Source organism: Arvicola amphibius, chromosome 1 (genome assembly GCF_903992535.2).
Source record: "Arvicola amphibius chromosome 1, mArvAmp1.2, whole genome shotgun sequence".
NCBI lineage: Eukaryota > Metazoa > Chordata > Mammalia > Rodentia > Cricetidae > Arvicola > Arvicola amphibius.
The window spans coordinates 48102259-48128369 of NC_052047.1; the positions used below are offsets into that span (position 1 = coordinate 48102259).

Below are 26111 nucleotides of genomic sequence, written 5' to 3' on the forward strand. Positions count from 1 at the left end.
GGATGGTCACTTGGACAGGCCTTGAGGTTTTTTAACTCAGTCCCCTCCTTGTCCAGTTTCTGCCTCCTTACTGTGGGTACAGTGTGACCAGGTGCCTCACTTTCTTGCTTCCATGCCTCCCCACAATGATGGACTGAGTACCCTGGAACGGTATGTCAAAAGCCTTTTCACCCTTAGTAATTTCCTGTCAGGTGTCTGACCAGAGCAACACAAAGTTACTAATACGTATGCCACACTTTACAAGCATAACTATAAGTATTTTAGAAATATAATACACAGGAGCAATGTAGCCTCAATACAATGATTTTTATTCCTTTTGCTTATCATATTTGACAATATAAATATACTCATTTAAAAAATCCCACACTTAAATAACAATTAAGTTCATGAATGTTTACAAAACACAGCCTAAGTACTTTCACTTGTAATCTTTAAATATCTCGACACTTCTAACATGGTCAGACATTTAAAAATATTGTTGAACTATTAATTTTAGACTATAAAACAGTAGCAATTTACTAAGTTCTTTGTTATAAAAATTAATATAGCAATTCTCAAAATACTGAAAAAAAAATCATTTTGTGAAAACCATACCACAGCACAGGCAACTATGCCATCTCTTGCACAAGACAACTTAGAAAGGCACATTTTAATGACTAACAGGTGGTGCCCTAATTTGATATTCCACTCAAGTTTCCATTACCTCAAACCTGAGCTAACGGAAGGTCGGAAGAGGTAGGAGGACACAGGCTTCCAACTGATCACTCGGGCAGTGGTGCACTCAGTTATCACATCACAGAGACTAAAGATGTGAAGAGGAGACTCCGAGTTTGCTAATTTAACCACCTGGATACACTTTTCATACAAGAATAGCTCCTTAAAAATCCTAAGACAACCAATTTACAAATGAAAGGTTTTGAGCATCAAGAAGGACACCAAAGCTTTCTTTTCTGCAGTCACATTTCCATGTACATGCCTTGGTGACTAAACAGCGCTACAAATTCCAAAGAGAACACAGACGCTCAAGATGCAATGAAGAACAAAGGTTTAAATCAGTGTGAATGGTCTGAGTTAAGTTCCCTTCCAGTTCAGAGGGGTCTACTGTTTCCCAGGCTTTCTTATCCTGGCAACCAACTGAAATTCAGTATACACTTCAGGGTATGGTTTGCTTTGCAGAGATGTTCAACACTAACTGAAGTACTAAACTGATTAAGGTAGTATTTTGAAGTACTACTTTTCAATTATTTCATCCCATATGAGAAACAAAAGGGAATTTTTTTAAGGCAATGTTGTAATTTTAAAATACTGGCTATCTACCTCAATTTCACATTATTTCATTTAACTCTCAGTTATCTCCTTTTTTAAAAAGGAGGGGAGATAACCTTAGATTTTTCTCCCTCACTACGACAGAATAGTTCACTAACACATATAACAAAGTACAAGAATAATACGGCTGCCTGTCTGTCAGGCCCCAGGAATGGCCACCTTTGGGCACGTACTCCAGCTTTAAAACAGCAGCTTTCAAATGAAGCTTCATTCTTACTGGTTCCCTACTGACTATTCTGTTAAGCGTCTACAAGAGCAGTTTCTGGCTTGGCCACCCTCAAAGACCTTTTGGAATGAATGGAAGAAGAGTCTTCTCATACTTAAAAAGTATATATGTTACAGTATTATCTTTCTCTTCTAATTGGAATTCTATGAACCAATTATAGTCATGCTAGCATGTGTAAACCACAAAATTACTTTTTAAAGTAATAAAAACGTAAAATACATTTTTTTCTATAAAAATACAATATAGGAGATATATCACTTCTTCCCTGAAATAGAAATTTAATATTTGGACAAAAAATCGTAAACTTCTGATTACATTCAAAATATAGTATTATTTTGTATATTAAAGACTTGAATTTTTGAGGTTTTGGCAACTAGTGCTCTCAGCAGCAGATTTACATCAGTGTAATATTTTATCAGCACAGTAACACCACACAACTGTTCCCCTTATATCTGCTACCATGATGAAAAGAATGGCTTCCTGCAGTGGACCGTCTGGGTGAAGGAACTGCCTAGGTGTACAACCCGTCCCTGGCCGCCAGTCTTACTGCACTCCACGATCACGCATGGCATCTGCACCAGCTGCACCGGACTCTTGCCGTCTCTCAGTGCCTGAGTGAGATTTAAGATCTGTGGAAAGAGCAGAGACTTCCATCAATTTGGAGTAAGTGCTGTAAGTATGCACCATATATATGCATTTAACTATACATGGATGCCTAAGATAAGAATGTAAACAGTTCTGACCAACTGGGAAACTACTGCAGACGTCCAGCAGCACTGAAATCAGAGGTTTTAGATGTTCCACTGATAGAGAACTTAAAGACTGCTTTAAATGTCTGCCTAAACTCACAATTTATGTAGTCCTTTCCGGGTGGAGTTCACACTAGCTTCTGAGGGTCTCTGCACTTTAGTCTTTTCTCACCAGCTAGGTCTGACTTCATAATATTTACCATTACACTACTGTGTATAATTCAGTAATCAGTGCAAAAACCAGCTCCTCTTTGATACAACACAGTAGCAAATGGCTGTATTGCACTAAATATATGCTCTTAGGAAGAGGACATTAGTTTGGAGTCACTAAAGGCAGTTTTCATCTCAAATCTTCCTTTTGGAACACAGCTGAACCAGATGGTGGTGCTTGTGAGTGAAGAGGACCTTCTGGTCCACGCCCACAAACCTAGAGCCTTAATCTCAGGCCCAAGTGCTTAGTGGAGAGTACAACGGCCGAGCTGAAATCACAGGGTCCTCTCACAGTCAGCCCCAACCTTGCTGATGTAACAGCACTAGAAAAGCCAAGCATGTTCCAGGTGGAAAATTACCTCCTGGCAAAAGGATCTGATATGGAAATGTTTGTGCAAGTGTTCTGAGGAAGAAAAAGGTAGGACACTCAGAAAACAGTCATCAAAATGGGGACAAATGGGACTGAGGATGTGGTTCAGTGGGAGAATGTTTGCCTACATGCATTGTGCAACCCGATTCCACATGGAGTGCTTTAAAGGGGCAGGAGGCAAGCATTTACGCTGAGCAAACAACTGGTTAAACAAACAGCACACAAGCGGGAAATAGCTAATTTATAGGGAGAGAGAGGTGAACTACTACTTAAACCAGCATCAAGTATCATCTGAGCTATCTAGGCTCAGCACTACAGGGAGCATTAGGAGCTACACTTCGGTGTCACAGTGGGGGAAAGCTGGTAACTTTCTAAGCAGACATTCTTAATAAACAGTATCAAACAGTGACCTACCTGGCCTCTCATCACAGACATCTGACTTTCAAAAGCAGCTCTGTCAAATCCTTTGTCAGTCTGTTGCAGAACGGGGGGAAGGGGGAGAAGGTTAATACAGTTCCAAACACTAACAGCTTTGAAACAAATACCAAATATTAAAACAAACTCTTCTATGTAGAAAAAAAAAAGGCCATAAGAAAGTTTTCCAATTGAAAACAAATGAGAAAAGAGTAATTTTTTGTTTTTGTTTTTTGAGACTGAGTTTGAGTTTCTCTGTATGCCCCAGCTGCCCTGGAACTCACTCTGTAGACCAGACTGGCCTCAAACTCAAAGAGATCTGCCTACCTCTGCCTCCCAAATGCTGGGATTAAGGGCATTTGCTACCATCACTGAGTAAGAAAAGAGTGTTTTAATCTGATGTATTTTTTGAAAGCCTTAGAACAAGAGAAGTTTTTTGTGCTTATACCCCAACTTGCTCCAGAAAGGATTTAATACTAGCAAATGGGTTTATGCTTTTTATAATAATTAAATCCTAACAAGTCAGAAAACATACAATTTAAATAATAATTTTGTAAAAATCCAGCTTGGAAAAAGTCTTGATTTACTGGTGAATAGTAAACATAATTTTACAAATGTATGAAACATAAAAACAGAATTGCTAATTCCTCTGTTATGTTAGGTTGTGCTGTAAGCAACACAAGAAGTAGTATCTGCAAATGAGGCTTAATACGGTGTATTTTTTAAAAATTGCATTTTCTTTGACAATAAAAACTAAATATTTTAAAAAGTAGTATATGGATAAATGTTCGCTTAATTTTTCCTCTAAGAACTAAGCATACATCTGACCTTCTGTAGCTAAGAGTAAGTTATTAGCACGTAATGAAAATAATGCTAGGGCTGGAGAGATGACTCGGTGATTAGAGTACTGGGTGTGCCTACAGTTTGATTCCTAGCACCAACTATCCCAGGGGATCTGACACCCTCTTCTGGCCTCCTCTAGTCTCTATAGGCACCACACACAAGGTACACAAGACTTGTATGCAGACAAAACACCCACAAACTGACAAAACAATTTTTTTGTTTTTTGAGACAGGGTTTCTCTATGTAGCTTTGAGGCCTGTCCTGGCACTAGCTCTGTAGACCACGCTGGCCTTGAACTCACAGAGATTCTTCTGCCTCTGCCTCTCAAAGTGCTGGGATTAAAGGCGTGTATCACCACAGCCTGGTCTAAATAAATACTTTTTAAACACTGGTATATATTTATATTCCAAATCTGGGCAATGAACTTGACTTTTCTCAACATTAGTTTCACCAAGAGTTAAATGATAAAAATAGCGCTGTAGGGATGTTATAAGTTTAAACTTAAATACGAATACGAAAGCATGGTGTTTATTATGAACAAAAGGCTTATGTGTGCTCAGTGTGATGAAATCTCATCTCTGCTATTACGGCATTTGGACATGAGGTCTCTGAGTGGTAATCAAGTCATGAAGGTGGACCTCCTAGGAATGCGGCTAATTCCCTTAGAAGCAACAGTTTCAGAGCTAGCTTGCTTTTACAACACGTGAGAATGCAATGAACGAGAAGTCATGCTGGAAGAAAGGCGCCCAGAAGCTGACCATGCCCCCCAGCCTGACCTCAGGCTTCCAGCCCCTAGAACTATAAGGAAGGTGGGCACTGCATGAGTGGCCCAGCCTGTGGTCGCTTCTTAGAGCAGCCTGACTTACAGTCCTAACATTCATTCAAAACAATACGGGCTGAGGATAGAGCTCAGTGGTCAAATGCTTGTCAGCATGCTCAAGATCCTCAGTTCAGTCCTTAGCACCACAAAAATAAAAGGGAAAAGTAAAATTCAATGTGGAAAACAATAATTGTATGTCCAGGAAGTCAGAACACCCTCCAAATTAAACCTTTACCTTGAAGAGTTCATAAAGATCTTCACACAAATCTTGTACAAAGTTCATGTCAGAGATATAGGGTAGAATCAAGTTTCGGATTTCTTCAGAAAAAGGAACTTTAGCTTGAGGAAGCCAAGCCCAGTGAAATGGGTCTAGTGGAAAATAGATGTTAATGAGTAATGAGTAACAGCTTGTTCAGACTCACATTTATCCCAGTCTTTCCTACAATTCCCAGCTTCTCCCAAATAAAGAAAAATGAAATCCGTAAAATACAATCATCCTTTACAACACAAGCTGTTCAGATTCCAGACTCAGATGGCCAGTCAGAATGACAAGGCACAGGATGGTCTTGTCTGAAGGTGTTCCATTTCTGGGCTTCACACAGTAAAGAGATGGGACTTGATAATGAGTTTAATTCAGACAACCCTATCTCAAAATCCTGTACCAGAACACATCAAATTTGGGGCTATGAAACTGGTGGAAACCTGTAATCATTCACATACCCAGATCAAGTCCCATGGATTACAGCTCCTGCCTTCTCAGCTAAAAACGATCAGGAATTGAGGAACTTGTAGTTAGAGGAAGCTCTAAAACTTTAAATAATTAGGAGGTAAATAAATAGCTTTAAAGGATTAAAAAAAAAGCATTCATGAGTCTGAGACTGGGAAGCAGTTTAGCAATAGACTAGGAAGACTCGTAGACCAGTGGAATCTTCTGGAAAGGGAAGAGGCATAGGTAGATTTTAGAATCACCAACTGGATACCTCTACTTGTCCAGGGAATGTGAAATGCCCCTCACAGAGTCCTGTCTCTCAACACCTGGCAGGTGCTGGTGATGTCTGGGGCTTATGAAGCTGATGTAGGGCTACAGGACTGGGGCTAAGGAATTATAGTCTGCAGCTTCTTGATGGGTTAAAATGTGAAACATCTGTTTCCCTCCCGCACAGAAGCTTCTAACTATAAGCCCTATCTAGCCTGGAACAGTCATATAGACTAGGTTAGCCTTGAACTCAGAGACCTGCTTGCTTCTGCCCAAGAGTGCTGTGATTACAGGAGGACCGCCTCACAGGGACTGGCCGGCCTCATGCTTTTAATGTTTCCTCCACCACCCATTCCCTGTTAGGAATGGACTGAATCCCCTTAACCATGACACAATACATTCCTCCCCGAGACGCCTTCAGTATGGCATCTGGTCACAGCAATGAGGAAAGTCAACCGCCCTGAGATTCATCCCTTATTTCTACCTGTGGCTTAGTACAGTGTGAGACTTAAACTATGAGTTTTGCACACATTCCTTTAGGCTGTTTCTTCTCTCCATTCTCTTAACAGTTTCATTTAAAAAGCTCTTATTCTTTGTCTATTTCTGCTTCTAATCCCTGTCCTTCAACTTCCTCCATCACCATTCACCTCCACCACCTCCATGCCCCTGAGCCTGCCTAAGGGACTCTCACAGCCCAAGGGAGTCAGAGTGCTTAACCAGAGAGGAGTCATGTCTCATCTCTTTTGTGCAGTTCTTCCATTGTGGCTTGTGGACACCATTTTCTCAAAGTTTTTTTTTTTTTTTCTGTCTTGGAAGGAAGGTACTCCCCATCTCTGCTGGCTTTCTTTCCCTATTTTAACGTTACTGTTCCCCAAGACTCTATTAGTCCCTTCCCCCTTCATTCACTAAGTACTCAACAAACTTTATTGAGTATTTCTTTTCCTGGCATTGTGTTAGGCAACGGTGTTTGTTCTTCATGACTTCCCTGGATGACAGTAAATGAAGCCAGAGCTTCCACTATAAAGACAACAGTTAAAGCATCCCCACACCCTTAACACCAATTCTTCTGCAAGCTCCAGACCCTTGATCCCCAACCACACATTTGGCAAAACTTCCCGGATGTTTTATAGGAAGTTTACAAACCTACTACTTTAAAAAAGTAATTTGCATATAGGTTCCAAATGGTTAGTGGGAAAAATAAAATGCAACCAAGGCATTTCAAATCAGTTTCACAAAACACAGGAAAAGAAAAGAAAAACAAATTAGAATTTATGATAAATTTTTTTAAAAAGTAAGAAAAGTCCAAATTTACTGACACTTTCAGCTACCCACTGAAAGACTCAGACTGGGTTAAAAGAAACCATCTGCTGTGTTATGTCATATGACTAAAACAAAATGCTAGAAGTTAAAAAGTGTAGAATAAATACCAAGTAAATGCTAACAAAATGAAAAGGCAGTGTAGCAACACTACAACAGAAAAAAAAAATAAAAGCAAAAAACAGAACAATAAAGTGTATTACATCTCACACAAATGAACCCAGGAATATTAAACCCTGGGCCCTTTGCATATGAAACACAAAGTCAGAAAATGGAAGAAGAAACTGATTTTTAAGAAATCAGTTATGACCTCTCAAAAGTTAACAGATTAAGTGGTTAAAGCCAAGTAGAGGGCATTCTAGGACTAATAACTAACAAGTTTTAATGAAAAAATAAATGAAATGTTGTACACAAACATATTCTTTCACATATAGTCCTTTAAATGGATCATGTTTATAATAACAAAGAAATTAAAAGTGAGAAAATATTTATATAGGTCATATTTATACACCACAGCACATACACTGGAAAACAGTACTAAGAAACAAATGGCAAGAATCTACTTACTTAGAATGTATTTTGTTATATTTTCAAGACAGAGTTTTTCTGTGTAGCTGTGAGTGGCCTTGAACTCAGAGATCTGCCTGCCTCTGCCTCCCAAGTGATGGGACTAAAGGTGTGTGCCATTACTGCCTAGCTAGAAATTTTTTTTATATAGAATCTTGAGATTAAAATATTTCTAAATGTCTACAGAGTGAGTTCCAAGGCAGCGAAGGCTATACAGAGAAACTCTGGCTCAGAAAAAAAGAAAAAGGAAAAAGAATAAGAAGAGGAGGAAGAGGAGGAGGAAGAGGAAGAAGAGGAAGAGGAAGAGCAGGAAGAAGGAGAAAGAGAAGAAGGAGGAGAAGGAGAAGGAGAAGAAATTCAAGATATGGACAATTTTAAATACAACCGAAATGTCCCAAAATGGCTTCAAATGTATCAAAACTAATTATCTGCAGCAGGAAGGGCAACTAAAACACCACGAAGTGACATGGGAGGTCTGAATCTTGTTAAAGGAATGGAGCCCAAAACATCAACCCACAACTCTACTAAGACATTCTGTTAGATCATTCTTATATTAACACCTTAGAAATCACAAGTTATCAAACCCATTTCCAAGACTAAAACCAAACAAGGTCATCCGAAAGTATACAAACAATAAGTAGCAAGACCCAAGTCACTCATACCTTAAAGCCCCAGGAGCTAGAACTGAGCCCTAACATGCGATCTGACTTTACCACGTTTCCTCTGCTATTTCCATCTGTCAATTCTGCACCCTTTCCATCTGGGAGAACTCTAATACTTACATGCTCTCCATTCATCAGGATGTTTAAAGGGAAATGCTAGCCCATTATCAATTGCAGCTATTTTAATAAGCAATTCTTTATCATCAATCCAGTTTGAGTCCTAAACAGGAGAAAAATGGCAGATAATAGATTCTACAAAAATATTTTCAAAGAATCAATTACTCAAAATTATTATTGAGGCCTTAAGTACATGCTCTCTTGAAAATTTATAAAATTAAAATTAGGTTTTCATAAAAAACAAAATCATACAACAAAGGAAGAGACAATATAAACAGTAAACATTTCATTTACAGCTATTTTTTTAAAGTTGTACTTAGTAAATGTTTTTTTTTTTCCTTTCAGGAGAAGACAGTTTGAAAATACTAACTTTAGAGAAAGAAGCTAAACAACTCATTGCTTAAATGTTTTCTATTTGTCTACTGTCATTTTGTTAACATCATTATTTGATTTTATGCACATGGGTATTTGCCTGCACACATGCCTGGTGCACACAGAGACCAGAAGAGGGCGGCAGATCTCCTGGAACTGGAGCTACAGAGTGGGTTGTGTGCTACCATGTGGGTGCTAGAATTGAACCCACATTCTCTGGAAAAGCAGCTGTGATCTTAACCACTGAGCCATCTCCAGCCCCCATCATAGCTTCTGTTGCTTAGCAGACCTTTAAGACACACCTATGTTACTCTATGATATTGCTAAGTACTATGAATACAAAATTTTCTAATTTCCTGGATAAATGCTTAAAGTGTAAACATTTCAAAGTGATGCAATAACTTAAGTGATAACTTGAGAACACAGAGATTAAATATTGAAGAAGTTATTTAAACATTCTACAATATACATTTTTTAAGTTTAAATACCTATCCTAAAAGTGTATCTTATATAAATATCTAAAATTTGAACTTGTGAAGGTTTGAATGAGAATGGCCCCCATAGGCTCATATGTTTGAATATTTGGTCCCCAGTTGGTAGAACTGTTTGGGAAGGATTAGAACATAAAGCCTTGGAGGAGGTGGGCTTTGAGGTTTCAAAAGTCCATGCTAATCCCAGTTAGCTCTCCCTGCCTTGTGCCTGTGGACCAGGATGCGAGCTTGCAGATACTGCTCCAGCACAATGCCTGCCTGCTGTCATGCTCCCTGCTGTGACGATCATGAACTCTAATCCTGAGGAAGCCCCTAATAAACTTCCTTTCTATAAGGTGCTTTGGCCATGGTGTCTCTTCATAGTAATAGAAAAGTAACTGAAGTTGGGCAGTGGTGGCCTACGTCTTTAATACCAGCACTTGGGAGGAAGAGGCAGGCAGATCTCTGTGAGTTCAAGGTCAGCCTGGTCTACACAGCAAGTTCCAGGACTGGATCCATAGCTACTGAGAAACCCTGACTCAATAAATAAATTTTAAAAAATTTAAAAATTGAGACAGATAGCCAAGGTTAATAGCAATGAATCTGAACTATCTAATTCTGATACTGTGGAGCATCTATATAGTCTACTTTGTAAGCTTAACCCAGTTTAAGTAGAAGTACTTTTTAAAAAGTTCAAAGGAAATGGTTCACAAGTAAAACACATTCCATTTTATTATGTAATGTTGTATTGCCTAACACTGAATCAAAATACTCAGAAAGAAACAGAATTAGTAGATAAAAACATGTCCCTAGATATCAGAAACTAACTGTATAAAAGGAAGGTGCAGATGGTATTTCTACAAATGTCAAAAGTTTACAAATCCTGAGTGGATGTCAGACTTGGTCTCCAACACAAACAGACTCAGGAAGGAAAGGAAGAGAGCATGAAAGGGTTTTGCTCTAGAAGTATAGTGTAGAGCTGGGGATATGGCTCTGTTGGTAAAATGCTTGCAGCACAAGCCTGAGACCCTGAGTTTCACACCCAGGACCCACGTGAAAAGTCAGGTATGACAGTCACACCTGTAAAGCTAGTGCCAAAGAGGCAGAGAACTCAACAGCCAGCCAGCCTAGCTTACTTGGCAAGCTCCAAAGACATATCATGCCTCAGAAACAAGGTAAGAACAATTTCAAGAAATGTTATATAAACTGAATACATACTTTTTACTCACTAAGTTTTCCTTACCTCGCTTTCAATTTTCTTTGACTTTTCATATTTGATTAGCCAATTATCATTTCCTCTGTCTTTCAAAAGAAACAAAAGTCTGTTAGTTGATATTTACAGATATTGTGGCTTCATACTAAGGAAAACATCTAAGCCCGCAGTTTTTTTTTTTTTTAGATTTTTGTTGGTTTTCTGAAGCACAGATCCATCACATATGTGCTGGCTAGTCTTAAGTCAAGTTGACACACAAACTAGAGTCATCTGAAAGGAAGGACTCTCAATTGAGAAAAATGCCTCCATAAGATCTGACTTTAGGGCATTTTCTTAATTTAGTGATTGATGGGGAGGGCCCAGTCCATTGTGGTGGGGCTACCCCGGGGCTGGTGGCCCTGGGTGGTCCTGGGTTCTATAAGAAAGCCGACTGAGCAAGCTGTGGGGAATAAGTCAGCAGAGCCTCTGTGTCAGCTCCTGACTCCAGGTTCCTGCCCTGCTTGAGTTCCTATCCTAACTTCCTTCAGTGATGGACAGTAATATGGAAACGTAAGCCAAATAAGCCCCTTCCTCCCCAGCTTGCTTTTTAGTCATGGTGTCTCATCGCAGCAATAAAAACCCTAACTAGACAACAGAAAGTTCTGATTTACAACAATTTTAACAACCTGATCAATATAACCTGACATTTACTAAACTTTTCCCTGTGCCAGATTATTGTTCTAAGTGCTTCACCTATATGAACTGATTTGACCCTCAGAACCGCCCTGTACAGTAAGGGCAATGGCTAGATCAAGGTTAATTAAAATCAAAGAGAACGTCATTTTGCTTAAGGAAGAAAGCATATCTACGCTGGCTGCTACACACACTCAAAGTAGCCTCACCCAGTGTAAACATCTGACTACTCTGGGCCAGCTTTAATATTAACCTAAGACCATTTAATTAAGAAAGTCAAATTGAGAAAATTACATGATGCTTTTCAGAAGCTAATATAAGCAATGAAAAACAAACTGGAAAGTAGTAGTTCCCAAGCTGTAGAACGCATAAGCATCACCACGAGGCCCCAACTTGTCATTTCTGTAGAGGGTGGTATCTGAGAATATGTATGTGGGTTAAGTTCTCATCAACTGCTGACCCGAGCGTCCAGGGAACCGCAGTTTTGTCCCGTCTACACCATTGTTCCCTCACAGTACTGCACAAACAAAAAGCTTAATGTTTCACAAACAACATAGTGCAATATTAAAAGAAGAATCTCTTCATATCTGTGGACAGCAATTCTAGTCTCTGGCTTTGTCCTGCTTTTAGGCAACTCCACCTGAGGGGACAGGAAGTGTTCTCTGTGGCCCTGTATGAGTCAGGCCCTCAACACAGGACTATGTGCCCAGGAGGGTCAGAGCTTCCTCGGTTCCCAACACTGCAGAGGACTCAGCCTTGGGACTCTTAGCTAACATTTATGGCTTTGACTTTAGTAACGAGAATCTGGTTTACAACTAACGAGATTGAACAAATGAGAGAATGTTAATACCTGTATTTCTGATGATGTAATCCAAAATCACTAATCTTTCAAACTGTGACTGAAATTGCTTTCTAATGTTTTCAGGCAGAGGCTCAGCTTCAAACTTCCTAAGCCAATACTCAGCCTCCTTGTAATCTTCCACAAACAGCTGAAAGGAACCAATCTATAATTTCAAGAACTATAGTTAGAAAGGAAAGTACAAGCACAAAGGCATTATTTTTCAAATTTCTCAGCAGTACAGTCACAGAATGCTACACAGCACATAAGAAAAACAGCATTTAATACTAATCCAGATAAGCCACACTAAGATCATTTAACAGCTTAAGTAACCACAAGAACGCACAGCAACAGGCTCAACCCAAGAACTTTAGGGAGTTATTTTAGGAAATTAAAAAAAAAAGAATACATATATGCCCTGAAGGTGACACCTGAAGAAGGCTACTTCCTGAAAATAGGTATCAAAGTGACTTTAACTGAGAGGCCACACTGTACACTGTCTTGGTTATTTTATGACAGTGCAATTTGATCACCAATGTAGCATTTTTTTATTCTTTCCATAATATCAAGTACAAAAAATAAATTTTGAAGTACAATGGATTCTTTAGGCAGATCAAAGATCATATAAATTTTAAAGATTTAATCAACTGATTGTTGCCTTTCTAATGACTTTTTAAAGAGTCTTTTCCTTGAAGATATGCCCAATTGAAAATGCATTTTTATTATTAAAATTACTAGATAATACTAAAGAAGTTGATGTCAGAATACAAATTTCATCAGTAGATGACATACAGGTAATGAGCAACCTATTCTGCCTCACAAATGCAAGCAAACAAATCACCATAAAAAAGCTTGTTCCTTGGCTTAACATGCTTGTTAAAAACTTTAACAACTTTCTAAAGGTTTCTTTCGAGCAGTCTTGTTTAGTCATATCTATTTTAGCACATCCAAGAAAATAGCAAAAATGTTCAAAACTGACTACCTGGAATGTAATTAAATAGAAAAATAGTTAATTGTGAGTTTCTACTCAAATTCTTTAGATACTTGCATAGCAACAATAAAATTGTAAGTCAAATCTTTTTAAAAAAATAAGTAATGTAGAATTTTCTAGAATGCCTCTTCCATTAGTTCTCTGTACCCTTGCTTAGCTAGCTGGCAAAAGGCCCTTAGGTTTTAATAAATATTAAATCTGGATAGTAGTGAACACATGCAGAACTACTATTTAATAAGTCTTCATTATGTGATAAGAATTTCTTCAGTTTATCCTTGCAACCTAAAAGGCAATCGCAGTTTTATGAAAACTGGGATTGTTTTCAGAAAGGCTGGAAGTGGAGCCCAGCTCTAACTCCAGACCTGTGCTTTTCACAGTAATTTTACAAAGCCTTTCAAACCACATCTTGACTCCTCCTAATTCAGTAAGTTCCACCCCGCCCCCCTCCCCAGAAAGGACTATATCCAGAACCTTGCATATACATGCCAGGCATGTGCTCGCCACTGAAAAGAACTCTATTCTAGGTATCCTTTTCCTACCCCCTCAGAGCTCCGTGGACCAGCTTTATCAAACTGCATTGAAACTGCTTGTTACTATGAGCTCAAGAGGAAAAAGTATTCTCTCTCTCTCTCTCTCTCTTTTTTTTTTTTTTTTGGTTTTTCGAGACAGGGTTTCCCTGTAGTTTCTAGAGCCTGTCCTGGAACTAGCTCTTGTAGACCAGGCTGGCCTCGAACTCAGAGATCCGCCTGCCTTTGCCTCCCGAGTGCTGGGATTAAAGGCGTGCGCCACCACCGCCCGGCCAAGTATTCTCTTTTTTTAAAGATTATTTCCAATCTACAGCAGGATGCCCAATGTCTAGCTACATGCTTCATCCCCGGAGTTTGGGAAATAAATGTCCAATTGCCCTGAAAGCAAAGCTTATTAGAGTAACTTACCTTAGGAGGAAGTCCTATTCGATGAAACTTTCTACCTACTTTTGGCACTATCTCCAAGGCATACTTTTTGCCTCTTGATTTTGCACGGTCAATTGCACTGTAGTTAAATGTCTCACTGACAAGCCAAACCACCTAGAAAAATGGTTAGAGTTTGGATTATGGTATTTCTATTCACATGGACCATCAAATTCACTCTAATGCTGTAAATGAGCAAGGTCTAACCCTATAACAAAGCTCCTAGAGAATCTAAAAACTTTACAAGGATTTTCAATAGCATATATTTCTTTTAAAAAAAGATATAAAAGCAGTCCAAAGTTTCCAGTGGAAAAAAATAAGAGCCTTGAAATCTAGAGCTAAGGATGGGCATTTAAAGGAAGGGATCAAATAAAATTACATAAAGGTCCAAAAGAAGACAAGGGCAGCACTGTGGCTACTTAAGTAAGCTACTGTCAGCAGGATCAAAGGGTCTCCAGGACCTACCCCTAGTCCTTACCCCTTTCTATCAGCATCCTGTGACCTCACGGGAGCAAGAGACTACTGTATGGTTGGTTATATACCAGAGTGCATGAAACCAGCTGCTCTGGGTTCCTGACTTATCACAAAGGGAATTCCACTAGGCTCTACCATTGGGAGTTATCGCTCAAGTGTCCACAAACAAGTGAACTCTAAGTGCAGGCTCAGCCTGACAGCAAACTCTCCTTTACCTTCGTTTTAGGTACAATGCCCAGCTGAAGCTTTGCATCTACCAGGTAGGCACCAGCTTCAGAGAGGTACCCCTGGTTAGGAAGCAGGCAGCCTCTGCCAAAGCAGCAGGGACAGCAAACCTTATGGACATACTTGGTCCACTTTGGGTTCAGCTGGCCGTAAGGTTCTTCTGATTTGGGTTTAAACACACCAATAATATGCTAGGGGGAAAAGGAAAGTAGAAATCCTATTAGACTTTTATGGACAGGTGGATAACAATCTACAAAATGCATTGCAGAATAAATAAGATTTACATATAACCTTTAAGTACTAAGATGAATGATTTCAATCACACTGTAAAAACTATGCTCAATTTAAAATCATTATTACCCTCTATCAGTATTTTTCAAACTTTGCTCTGACATTGAGACAAGGCTTCTGCCATTTAACCAGATTAATTGCAAGTGTTTTGAATTGCAGCACTTTCAAATTAACACTGGAGTCTGCCCCATCCCCCAACACCATCCCACTTCTTTCTTTATGGCCAGGTTGTCCAGGATGATTTCAAACTCACAAGCTTAAGAGTTTCTCCTGCCACAGACTACATTTTATGTAAGCAGTGTTGTCTATTATTAGGATCTACTAAAACTTTCAAACATACACTTACTATCTCCTTTCCTGCTATGCTAAATATTTTAAAAGGCAAGGAATCCACTAGAGTTTACCTCAGTACTCAGAACAGTGCCTGACACATAGTAGGTGCTCAACTAATTCTTAAGCACACTATGCTATCAATAGTTCATACCTAAGATTTTTTTTCCATTATATTTTTCTTTCTTTTCTTCTTTATTTTTTTTTGTTTGTTTTTTGTTTTTTGAGACAGGGTTTCTCTGTAGCTTTGGAGCCTGTCCTGGAACTTGCTCTCGTATACCAGGCTGGCCTTGAACTCACAGAGATCCGTCTGCCTCTCCATTATATTTTTCATGAACCCATCTTAAGCCTCTCCTAGAAAGAAAAACTTTGGCATGGGTGGTAGAACACCTGTAATCCCAGCACTTACTAGGTTAGCTAAGACAGGGGGATAGTGAGTTCTGGGCTAGCCTGGGACATGTAGCAAAACTCTTCTTGTAAGAGGAAAAAAAAATAAAGAAGAAAATTTTTTTTTATGGTTATCCAAAAGTTTCTGCAATCATTAGTACTAATCTAATAAAATATACTCATTAAATTTATGGCTCAATTATCTCAGACAAGAAATAAAAATATAATTTTAAACATAATTTATTTATAATGTAATAAATTCTAAAAAAATTAACTTGAGAAAAAGAAAAACAAATTAAGAACTCAAGCCTGGAAGTTAGGCTTGTGACCTGATTTATGATTTACTATGATCCCTAGCACTTGAGAGGCTAAGACAAGAGGATTCCTGCTGCACAATGAGTTCTAACCCAGCATGAGCTACAGAGGAAGTCTGTCTCAAAACCTAAAATTATCAACAACAACAAAAACTTGGAATAAAGACTGAGAGTACCTGCAAATGACAAATATGTATATTTTATTTTTAAAAAATAGGGGTGTGGACTGGGGCTGGGACTGGGTATAACCCAGTTGGTGGAGGGCTTGCCTAGCATGCATGAAACCTTGGGTTCTAAACCAATAACCACATAAAACCAGGCAATACAGACCCATCAATTCAGTACTTATGAGGCAGAAAGAACATGTTTTCACTAGCACAGGACACATGAGATCCAAAATTTCTTACTCCTCCATCAAAGAAATGTATGTCTGACCATGCATATATGTCTATACCCTGGTTTTTTGTTATTTTTTTAAACAAATAAAATTATGCTTTAAAAAAATCACATTTTTTTTTTCTCAAGACAGAGTTTCGCTGTGTAGCCCTAGCTGTAGTGAAACTCACAGTAGAGCAGGCTGACCTTGAACTCTGAGATCTGCCTTCCCCAAGTGCTGGGATTAAAGGTGTGCACTACCACAGACAGGCTAAAAATCATTTTTAAAATATAACTTCAATTATGGGGGTGGGGCTCATGGAAAAAGAATGGTGGCCTATGTACCACACAAAAAAATTTTAGAAAAGACAACACCATTTCTGAAAAACTCTGGACTCAGTGGAAGAAAGTGAATACCGACTTTTCTTTTCCACTCCAGTATCAGAGTTCATTTTGGTTTGCTACACTCTAATGCCTTCAAGCTTTGTCGTGCCTCTTTTCCTTGGCATAATACCAGGGAAATTTTCCTTGGGCAATAAACTATACCTTTAAAAAAATAAATCAAGCATTGGGAAATGACATTAGGCAAGTTTTTAAAAATCTCAACTTCCACTGTATTTGGTTAATATGGTCACAGAGGTATAGAGGGGGGACTATGAAGGTACATTAACAGATTCACCTGTAAATATGGGTATACAATAAATGCTTGATTCAACCAACAGAACCAAATAGAAAACACCAGAGCAGAAAGTTACAACTGGAAACTAACAGCTCCATTTCTATATTATTTAGCAATTAGTAAAACAACACAGAAACCACCAACCTTTATTTTGTAAAAGGAGGAACAAACAGATGTAATAGGAAAATATTTCCAGAAACTCAGACATTTTACATTTAAAGTCTTGTCTTTCAAAATGTGCATAATACATGTGAAGTTCTCACCCTTTTAGTATCCTTCACAAAGTAACTTCCACTTGACCCTTGAGAGATTCTTTCTGGGAAAATTCCAGTTTCTATTGCTTGCTCTGCTCTCAATACAATATCAGCAAATTCTGGATCTTCCAAGAATGTATTTATCTCTGAAATAATAGCAATCACTGCGTTAGACCAGCTGCGTGGATGCACAAACTATGGACCTGTGTGAGTGGCTTCAAGACAGTGAGGTATGGAAAAAGGAAATCAAACATCAGATAGTCTCTCTCTGTGTGTGTGTGTGTGTGTGTGTGTGTGTGTATTCTGTAGGGGTACATGTGTGTGCATTCAGGTGTACACACATGACAGTCAAAGGTCAACCAACCAAAGGACTGGTATACATGTCCCCCTTTTAAAATTTTTATTTGTCACTGGGAAGTGGTGGTGCACACCTTTAATCCCAGCACTTGGGTGGCAGAGGCAGGTGGATCTCTATGAGTTTAAGGCCAGCCTGGCTTACAGACTGAGTTCCAGGACAGCCAGGGCAGTTACACAGAGAAACACTGTCTTGAAAAGTCAAATAATAATAATAATTATTATTATTAGTTTTTTCTTTCTCTCTTTTCCTTTTTTCTTCTTTTTCATTCATTCTTTCTCTCTTCCTCCTCCTCTTTTTTAACGTATATGGGTATTTTGCCTGCACATACCCACAGAGGCTAGAAGAAGGAATTAGATCATCTAGGATTAGTTACACACAGTTGTGAGCCACGTGGGTGCTGGGAACTGAATTCAGGCTTTCTGGAAGGTCAGTCAGTGCTCCTAACTGCCAACCATCTATCTCTTTAGCTCCCTCCCTTTAAATATTTATTTATTATTTAGTATGTGTGCATGCTCTCATGTGTGAAGCCAGAGAACAACTTTGGGAATCTTCTGTTCCCACCACATGGGTCCTGGGGATTAGACTCTAGTGGTGAAGCATCCTTAGGCCCCTGAACCACCTCCCCAACCCCAACTTTTTTTTTTTGGAGATTGGACAGGGTCTCTCATTGGGAATGGGAGCCTGTCAATTAGCCTAGGCTGGCTTGCCAGTAAGCCCCAGGGATTTGCTGTCTCTGCCTCCCCAGCCCTAGGATCACTAATGCACTTACACCACGCCCTTCTTTCACCCTCCTTCAGCAGATGATGGGAAGCAGTAGATGTATTACTCAGGTCTAGTTCATGCTCCCCTCTCCTCCTTTATCAACACTCACCATTCCCAGCTACCGCCCTGAACTCCCACGACTGTACCCAACATCTCTTCTTAGCTGCTAAAAGACAGCTCTAGGTTCACTACCCTCAAAACTCAATCCCTTATCTCTACCACCTCTCCCAAAGATAGTCACTCTGCCCTATTCCATTCCAGGTTCAGTTGCTTGGGTCAAAGCCCTTTCATTCATCAATGATCTCACACTCTTAATTTCCACATTTGACCTATAACAATCCATCAGTATCCAAAGCATAAACTCTTATAACCCCTACTCCTACAATGAAATCAGCCCTACCAACTCTTTCTTAAGTTATATCAAACCAACTCACAATCATATCACTTATTTTTAATAAACAGCCCAAGGGTTTCCTATGTTACTCTAAGCAAAGGCCAAGTCCTTATTGCCTCCATTTCCCCTTACTCAACTGCTGCTAATCTCTACTTTATTTGAGCATTATCTCCTGATTTGTTTTGTGAGCTCTGAGAAGACAAGGATTTCTTTCACTGCTGTACCCCCAGAACTTGCACAGTTCCCAGAACATAACAAGCACTCAATAATCACCTGCTGATGAATTAATAATGAATCATTTAGAATGGGAAGACAAGCCGAAAGCCACTTCCATTTTAATTTGGAAGGTACTTCAATTCTCTATGTACATTATTATGAAAATTCAACACACAATCAACTTTCTTTAATTCAGACAAACAAAACTGCTGTTTACTATTTTCTAAAATCTTTGATGACAAAAATATTACAAAAAGGGCTATTTGGACATATTTTACCTACTCAAAAGAATAAGCAAAGTATTTTAATAAAGTCTATAAGACAGATATGCTCATTCAAACAACCCTGTCCCTTGGAAATCCTTACGAATGAAGTAAGGAACTTTAACCTTGGTGACTCTGGATAGAAATCAGCATGTGGTGGGCATTTATATTTATCTGAATAATATAGGCACTAGTAACCATTATCATTAATCAAATGGTATTTCTTACACTTCAGAGATTCACAGGTTCCTTTAAAAATATTATTTTATTTTCTGGGCATAAGTGCTTGCCTGCATGCCTATATGTGCGATAGATGCATGCCTGCCTGGTGCCCGAGGGTACAGAAGACAGTGCTGGATCCCGTTGACTTGGAACTGGAGTGATGACTGTGAGCAGCCATGTGCTAGGAGTCATACCCAACAGAATCATCTCCCCAGTCCCAATGGACCAGTTCTCAGCGATAGAACGATCTTGAAAAGGTGTTTATTTGTTCTTAGTGCGGGGTACCTTCCAAAATATATCACCAGCAAGTAAACAAGAGGAGTGTACACAAAATAATATCAAAGAGATATTATTTCTTTTTCTTATGTTTTTTTAATATTTATTTATTTATTATGTATACAATATTCTGTCTACATGTATGCCTGCAGGCCAGAAGAGGGCACCAGACCTTATTACAGATGGTTGTGAGCCACCATGTGGTTGCTGGGAATTGAACTCAGGACCTTTGGAAGAGCAGGCAATGCTCTTAAACGCTGAGCCATCTCTCCAGCCCCCTCTTATGTTTTTTTTGTATGCATGAAAACAAATACAAACCTCTTTTTCCAGAATAGAGTCTCTATCCTAGACCTGCCACCTGGAGCAAACCCCATGTCTACTTACCCATGTCTTTGATAGTTTTTCACACAGTCGAGAATCACTTCACATTCCCCTAAGCCTTTTCCCCTTCACTACCTTCCACATCAAAGAGTTCAGACCTAGTTTCCTGCCTGTTTCATGCCTTGTTTTTCTTTTGAGATTGAAAAAAATGTATTGTATTGCTGGGCAGTGGTGGAGCATGCCTATAATCCTAGGATTCAGGAGGCAGAGGCAGGTGAATCTCTGTAAGTTGGAGGGCAGCCTGGTCTACAGAGGGAGTTCCAGGACAGGCTCCAAAGTTACACAGAAAAACACTGTCTCGAAACAAACAAACAAATAAATAAAAAGAAGTTGTATTTATTTTAAGTGTATTGCTTGCATGTATGTAAGCGCACCAGTACCTGGAGCCTGCGGAGCGCACTGGAGCCCCTGGAACAGGAGTCACAGACGGCAGTGAGTTTGACACTTACGTATTGGGAACCAAACCCATCAAAAGAGCAGAAGATGCTCTTAACCACTGTGCCATCTCCCCAGTTCCATGCTTTGGTGTTCCAGGATTCCTCCATAAACAGAGCTTCCAGAACTAGACATCTACTGCAGAACAAAGACACTCTATTCTCAATACCAATTTTAAAAAAGAGGCCTTCTAATACTGCACTATTTACTTAGGATCCTGCCATACACTACTAATTTGTATTAAAATGGTTCAACTCTTAGACCACTGTGGTCTTGCCCATCTTCAACAGTTCTTTGGCTGCTGCATGTACACTGCTACTATTAAATGTTACTGAACTGATACAAGAGTTACACTTTGGAGTTTATCACACATACATACTCTCTTCCTTGCTGTCATGGAACCCACAACCTCTCTCTAAATATTTAGTAATTTGGTTTCAACCAAAATCAGATCAATCAAGAGGCATTTCTGTACAATAAGCCAGGATGTTTTCAGCCTCTTCATGAGACAGTATCCTCCCCACTGGACATGGTCATTCTCTTATTTGAAGATGGCCTGGATTTATCAACACAATCTACAAAGGTACTTTTATGTAATAAATGAATGAATGAATTTATTATTGGGCCTAATTATCATTAGAGAAAAGTCTACATTTTAACTATTTTCAAATCAAAGTGACTGGTTTTCAGTAGCTAATTTTTCATCAGCTGTGTCCTTGGTAATTACGTTCTACAATTCCCCACATTCTAGTGGTTTAAATACGCACTGGTAATGGGTTTAACTTGGAGAACACCCAGATATTACACTGCTTTGTGCCTAATGTGCTATGGATGATTTGCTTTGAAGGCTTGTTGCTGACATCTGGTTTGAGTTCCACTAGTAGAAGACATAGTTAAGTGTATTTTCTTTTGGGGAAAAGGTATGTGAGGGACTGAGCTTAGAGCCCCTTGAGTACCACTGTATCACTACACTATACTCCTGGCCCTTGTAATTTTTTTAAATTAAAATTATGTTCATACTTTAAAGGAGTAAACTGTTACTTTTATTTGTGTCCATATCAGAAAATTTTCAAAATTTTCTATTTTCTCTAGAAATTTTTTTTTTTTAAATTTAGTGTTTATAGGTTTATGGCGGGGAGCTATGTGTATTTGTGAGTGGAGGTGCCGTTGGAGTCCACAAGAGGGCATCAGAACCCTAGTGCTGTGAATTGCCCTACCTGGTGCCAGGAACTAAACTCGAGTCTACTACAAGTGCAGTGAGCTTCTTAACCACTTAGTCATCAATTTAGTCTGCAAAATATATTTTCTATGGAGAATCCCAATTTTATCTTTGCAACACATTTTGGGTCACCTCTATGTAGTCAAGTTCCAGTCTTATTGAAGCTTCTGATTTTCGAAGATGTCCATGCAGTTTATGCTCAGGTTGTCTTTACTATCCCACAGAAAACCAAGCCACCTTCCCACAATTCACAGCCACTGTTCACGTTTAAGACTGGAACAAAATCACCTAAATTCTGGGAAAGAGTAGCACCTCCTTCTGATATCTGATGTAGAACAAAGACTAGCACATGGAAGGGGCCCTCAACAAATCTGTCTAAAAAGTTAACAAAGTATCCATTTGACCATCCCAAAGGCTATTGTGGGTGCTCTGGACAGTACAGAGTCTGAAAAAGCTATTGTGTTACCCTTTGTGGTTAGATGAAAGTAAGCCAGCGTGGTAACTTCATTTAAATAAACCAACAAGAACTCATCTTACTCCTCTTTCCTATATCTTACCCACTAACTAGAATTCCTTCTAGAAAAAGTGCAAATGAGTTTGGTGATTAAACACACCTCAAGGGTTCCAACTGATGTCACTCCCCCCTGATCTTATCTAAAAGCATGCTCCAGGCCTCCTGGGAATCCTCAGCTTTCTCTGTCAGGTCACACATATAGCCCATCAAAACTGTGTTAAGTGACCATGGGCTACAAAGCTATGTGGGCATCCAGCAGTCAAACACAGGCCATCATTTGATATTGGTGACTATCGTTTTCTCAAGGCCTGCTTTCTATTAGTGCCCAGGAGATACTCAGATATTTGATGAACGGTGTACATTTCTATAATAAAATGGATAATAATGGCTATATATTTTGTTTTGTCTTGTAGATAAGAGCCTCGCTGTATTAGGCCAAGATAGCCTTGAGCTTACTTAATCCAGTGTTTGAGCCTCCTCCCTTGAGCCTTTTCCATGTTCTTATTACAGGAGTGAGTCAGCCCACTCAACTTGGAATAGCTGAATTTTAAGCACAACTGAGCAATAATCTTCAGGTCCATAATTGTTTACTTTCAAATCTCAGTTATGGGTGGACTGTCAAGACACAGGAAACGTATTCTTGTAAAACTTACCCTGAAGAGTTAATTATTAGCCTCTTGATCCTTGATCAGGCAACACCTACCACCCCAGCTATTCAGTTCCTTCCACTTAAATAGACTTCAGGAAGTTACATTTTGACTCTTTATTTACTTTTTAGATTTATTTATTTTATTTTATGTGTGTGAATATTTTGTTTGTGAGTATGTATGTTTATCATGTGCATGGTACCCATGGAGGTCAGAAGACCATATCAGATGCCAAGGAACTGGAGTTACAGAAAGCTGTGAATGGATGCTGGGTCTTCTAACTGCTGGACCTTTTCTCTACCCTGTACTTCCTTCTTTCTAAAACCTTTTTATTTATTTTTAGTTTTTTCCTTTTCTTTTTCTTTTTTTTTCTTTTTTCTTTTTTTTGAAGAGAGAGTCCTGCTATGCCAACCCTGGCTAGCCTGGTACTTACTATACAGCCCACACTAGGTTTAACTGTCTTTGCTTGTCCTTTTGCTTTGCCCACCTAACTGTTGGGATCACAGGTTTGTTGGGATCACAAGTCAAGCTTGTTAAGCTTGCTTTCCTATGTAGGAATCTAAAGTAGGACTCATTTCACAGGACTAGTTATGATCTATTACATGTGACGTGCAGGGAACTAAGCCCAGCATGTACAACTGGTACACAGGTACTATCATCTCTATTACAATCTGATTCCCTGATTAGGGTGACTGAACACTGACTTAACAACACTATAGTTCATGCGACTTCTAGACTTTGCCAACTACATTGTTAATATAAGGATAATAGGTGTATGACATTCTCCACTGGCTTAAATACATAAAGTTCCTGTTTATATAAACAAAATAGTTAAACATCACAAATGTCCATACTGATCTAAAAAGCAAGAATATCTTGAAATTAAAGGTGGTTTCATGACAACTGAAAGGTAGGTAAAAGAACAAAGCAGTTAACAAATACTATTAAAATCCTATTTAAGAAAACCCCACATAACACCCAAAGTAGCAGTTCTTTTATAACACAAAGTTCTACAGCAAAGAGAATAAAGCTCAGGACCTGAAAAACAAAAAGAAGTAGGCTCAGTCTGAGTTTGCACTTCCTGGATACTTGACTTTGTGCAAACGACTTACTCCTAGGAGCTAACTGGTCATTACAGTTGTATTAATTTTCAACTCTCACAGTAAAGATGAGGGTCACCGACAACCCCTACCGTGCTGCTGTGAGAACTAAGATGTCAAACATCATCTTAACAAACTGCCAACTGTGATTTAAACATCATCACTGAGAATTCTGACAGCCCACTTGCATTCTATCACATTCTAGTCTCTTTTGGCTTTTTCTAGCCTTGACAGTGTTTACCACAAAGAACGGGAGGAAAAAAAAAACAGACCCAACCCTGTCAAACAATAAATGTACTTTTAAGATCTTAGGCTCTATTAAATCTAAAACACAAAGTAACTCTGGAGCAAGACAAGGCAAGTAGCAGCCATATGATCTCAGTTCCATCACAGAGTGGATTTTACTTCATACATGGCCAAAGTGTCCACTATGGCTGTTGAGCAGTTCCTACATCACATATGGCCAAAGTGTCTACTGTGGCTGGCTGAACCAGGGTTCACTTGTGAAGATGGGAAACTTCACATTTCTTTGCTCAACTCGGTGTTGTTTTACAAACTCATCCATCCGCTAATGTCATGGGAACGGCAGGCAGGCATTTAGTGCATTTGAGAGATGTTTCCTTTAGGATGCTTATTTAGAGTGTTTATGTTTGAACAAAAGTTCAGTTAGAACTCTTGACTTGCTCTGTCCAAAATCCTTTCAAACAACCTAGCACATTCGTAGGTCAAGTAAAACTTAGCAACTTCTAGGAAAATAAGCAGTTTTAATAAAACCTACCTTTCCTGTGGCATTTCTATGAACGGTCACATGGAATGATGCTCCCGAACAATGCATATACCACTTCTTTGGATCCATCCTAACACCAACAAGTAGGAGTTTTGTTTTCAGAAACAAGCCTGTCTAGACTCCAGATGGATCGCATACAAACCTACCCAGTTCCGCCAAATGAGCTGAACTACACTCTGCCACCCCAAACTCACCACACAGATATCCAGGCCTGCAACAGCATGCCTAAATTTTAGTTTAAACATCATCTGTCAGCCTCTTTTTCAAAGGTAACCAGTCCACTTAAAATCAGCCCATATGATACTGCAAAGGTGCTTTCTTTTTAAATACACAAATATACTTTGCAGCTGGCGACAAGATTTCACCAGCCTCTGCTCCCTCTGGCTAACGTCACAATGGCAACATTTAATAGAAAGTTTTCAAACTTGTCTCAGCGGCAACTGGTCATTCTTTCTTTACGTCTCTCGACTGTCACCCGCCTAGTAAACTCACGACTCCGAGGCGACTGACTTTCTGGATCGTCGTGAGTTCTTAATTCAGAACTTAAGTCCAAACTTGAACCAACAACTTACGTCACGGTCTTGGGTGAAGTTTCCCTCAATATTTGGTTCCCACTTGGACTGACTCTCTCGGGGAGCCTAAAGAGTGAGACTTTACTGGTCCCTGTCCGCCTGCCACAGAGGGAAAGGTGAGAGTAAACTGAGGCAGGGAGCGGCGGGCTGCGCGCGCACATGGGTCGCACCTGAGCCGGCGACGCGGGACCGGTCCAGCTCGATGGATAAATTCGTGGAGGTCGACGCGTCCCCGAAGGCCAGCGGCGGCTCGTCGGTGTCGGGCTCGCGGAGGACGGCCGCGCCCTCGTCCGCCTGCAGCCTCATAGCGCTGCCGGGCGCGCCCCACCGCGGCTGGGCCCAGGCGACCCGAGGCAGCAGCGGCTCCCGCTCTTCGTCTTCGTCCTCCGAGGGGCGGGTGGGCTCGCAGTGCTCCGCCATGGGCCCCGCGGGCGGCTCGGGCGTTCAGGGCAGCCGGGCTCCAGGACGGGGCCTCAGCATCGCGCCAAACCGCGCCGCCCGACCGCACCGACGCCACCTCACCAGTCCACCAG

The 26111-nt window shown here is 39.7% G+C and overlaps 1 protein-coding gene across 1 annotated transcript; it reads right to left on the reverse strand.

Moving 5' to 3' along the window:
* Nucleotides 1–287: 287 nt before the first annotated feature.
* On the reverse strand, nt 288–26111 carry Pi4k2b (phosphatidylinositol 4-kinase type 2 beta). Its single transcript, XM_038324619.1, has 10 exons — nt 25749–26111; nt 17442–17578; nt 14793–14993; nt 14089–14220; nt 12175–12328; nt 10683–10741; nt 8601–8700; nt 5194–5327; nt 3296–3355; nt 288–2181 (listed from the first exon to the last, which is right to left on the reverse strand). Exons 1-10 carry the CDS (start codon nt 25996–25998, stop codon nt 2008–2010), a joined length of 1401 nt encoding a protein of 466 aa, XP_038180547.1. The 5' UTR covers nt 25999–26111; the 3' UTR covers nt 288–2007.

Excerpts from the sequence above, each read along its gene's own strand:
- Pi4k2b (XM_038324619.1), bottom strand. The coding sequence starts at position 25,998 with ATGGCGGAGCACTGCGAGCCCACCCGCCCCTCGGAGGACGAAGACGAA. Across the intron at positions 14,221-14,792 it reads GCATTGTACCTAAAACGAAG|GTGGTTTGGCTTGTCAGTGA; the intron begins GTAAAGGAGAGT and ends CCATTTTTCTAG. Across the intron at positions 12,329-14,088 it reads GAATAGGACTTCCTCCTAAG|ATTGGTTCCTTTCAGCTGTT; the intron begins GTAAGTTACTCT and ends TTGAAATTATAG.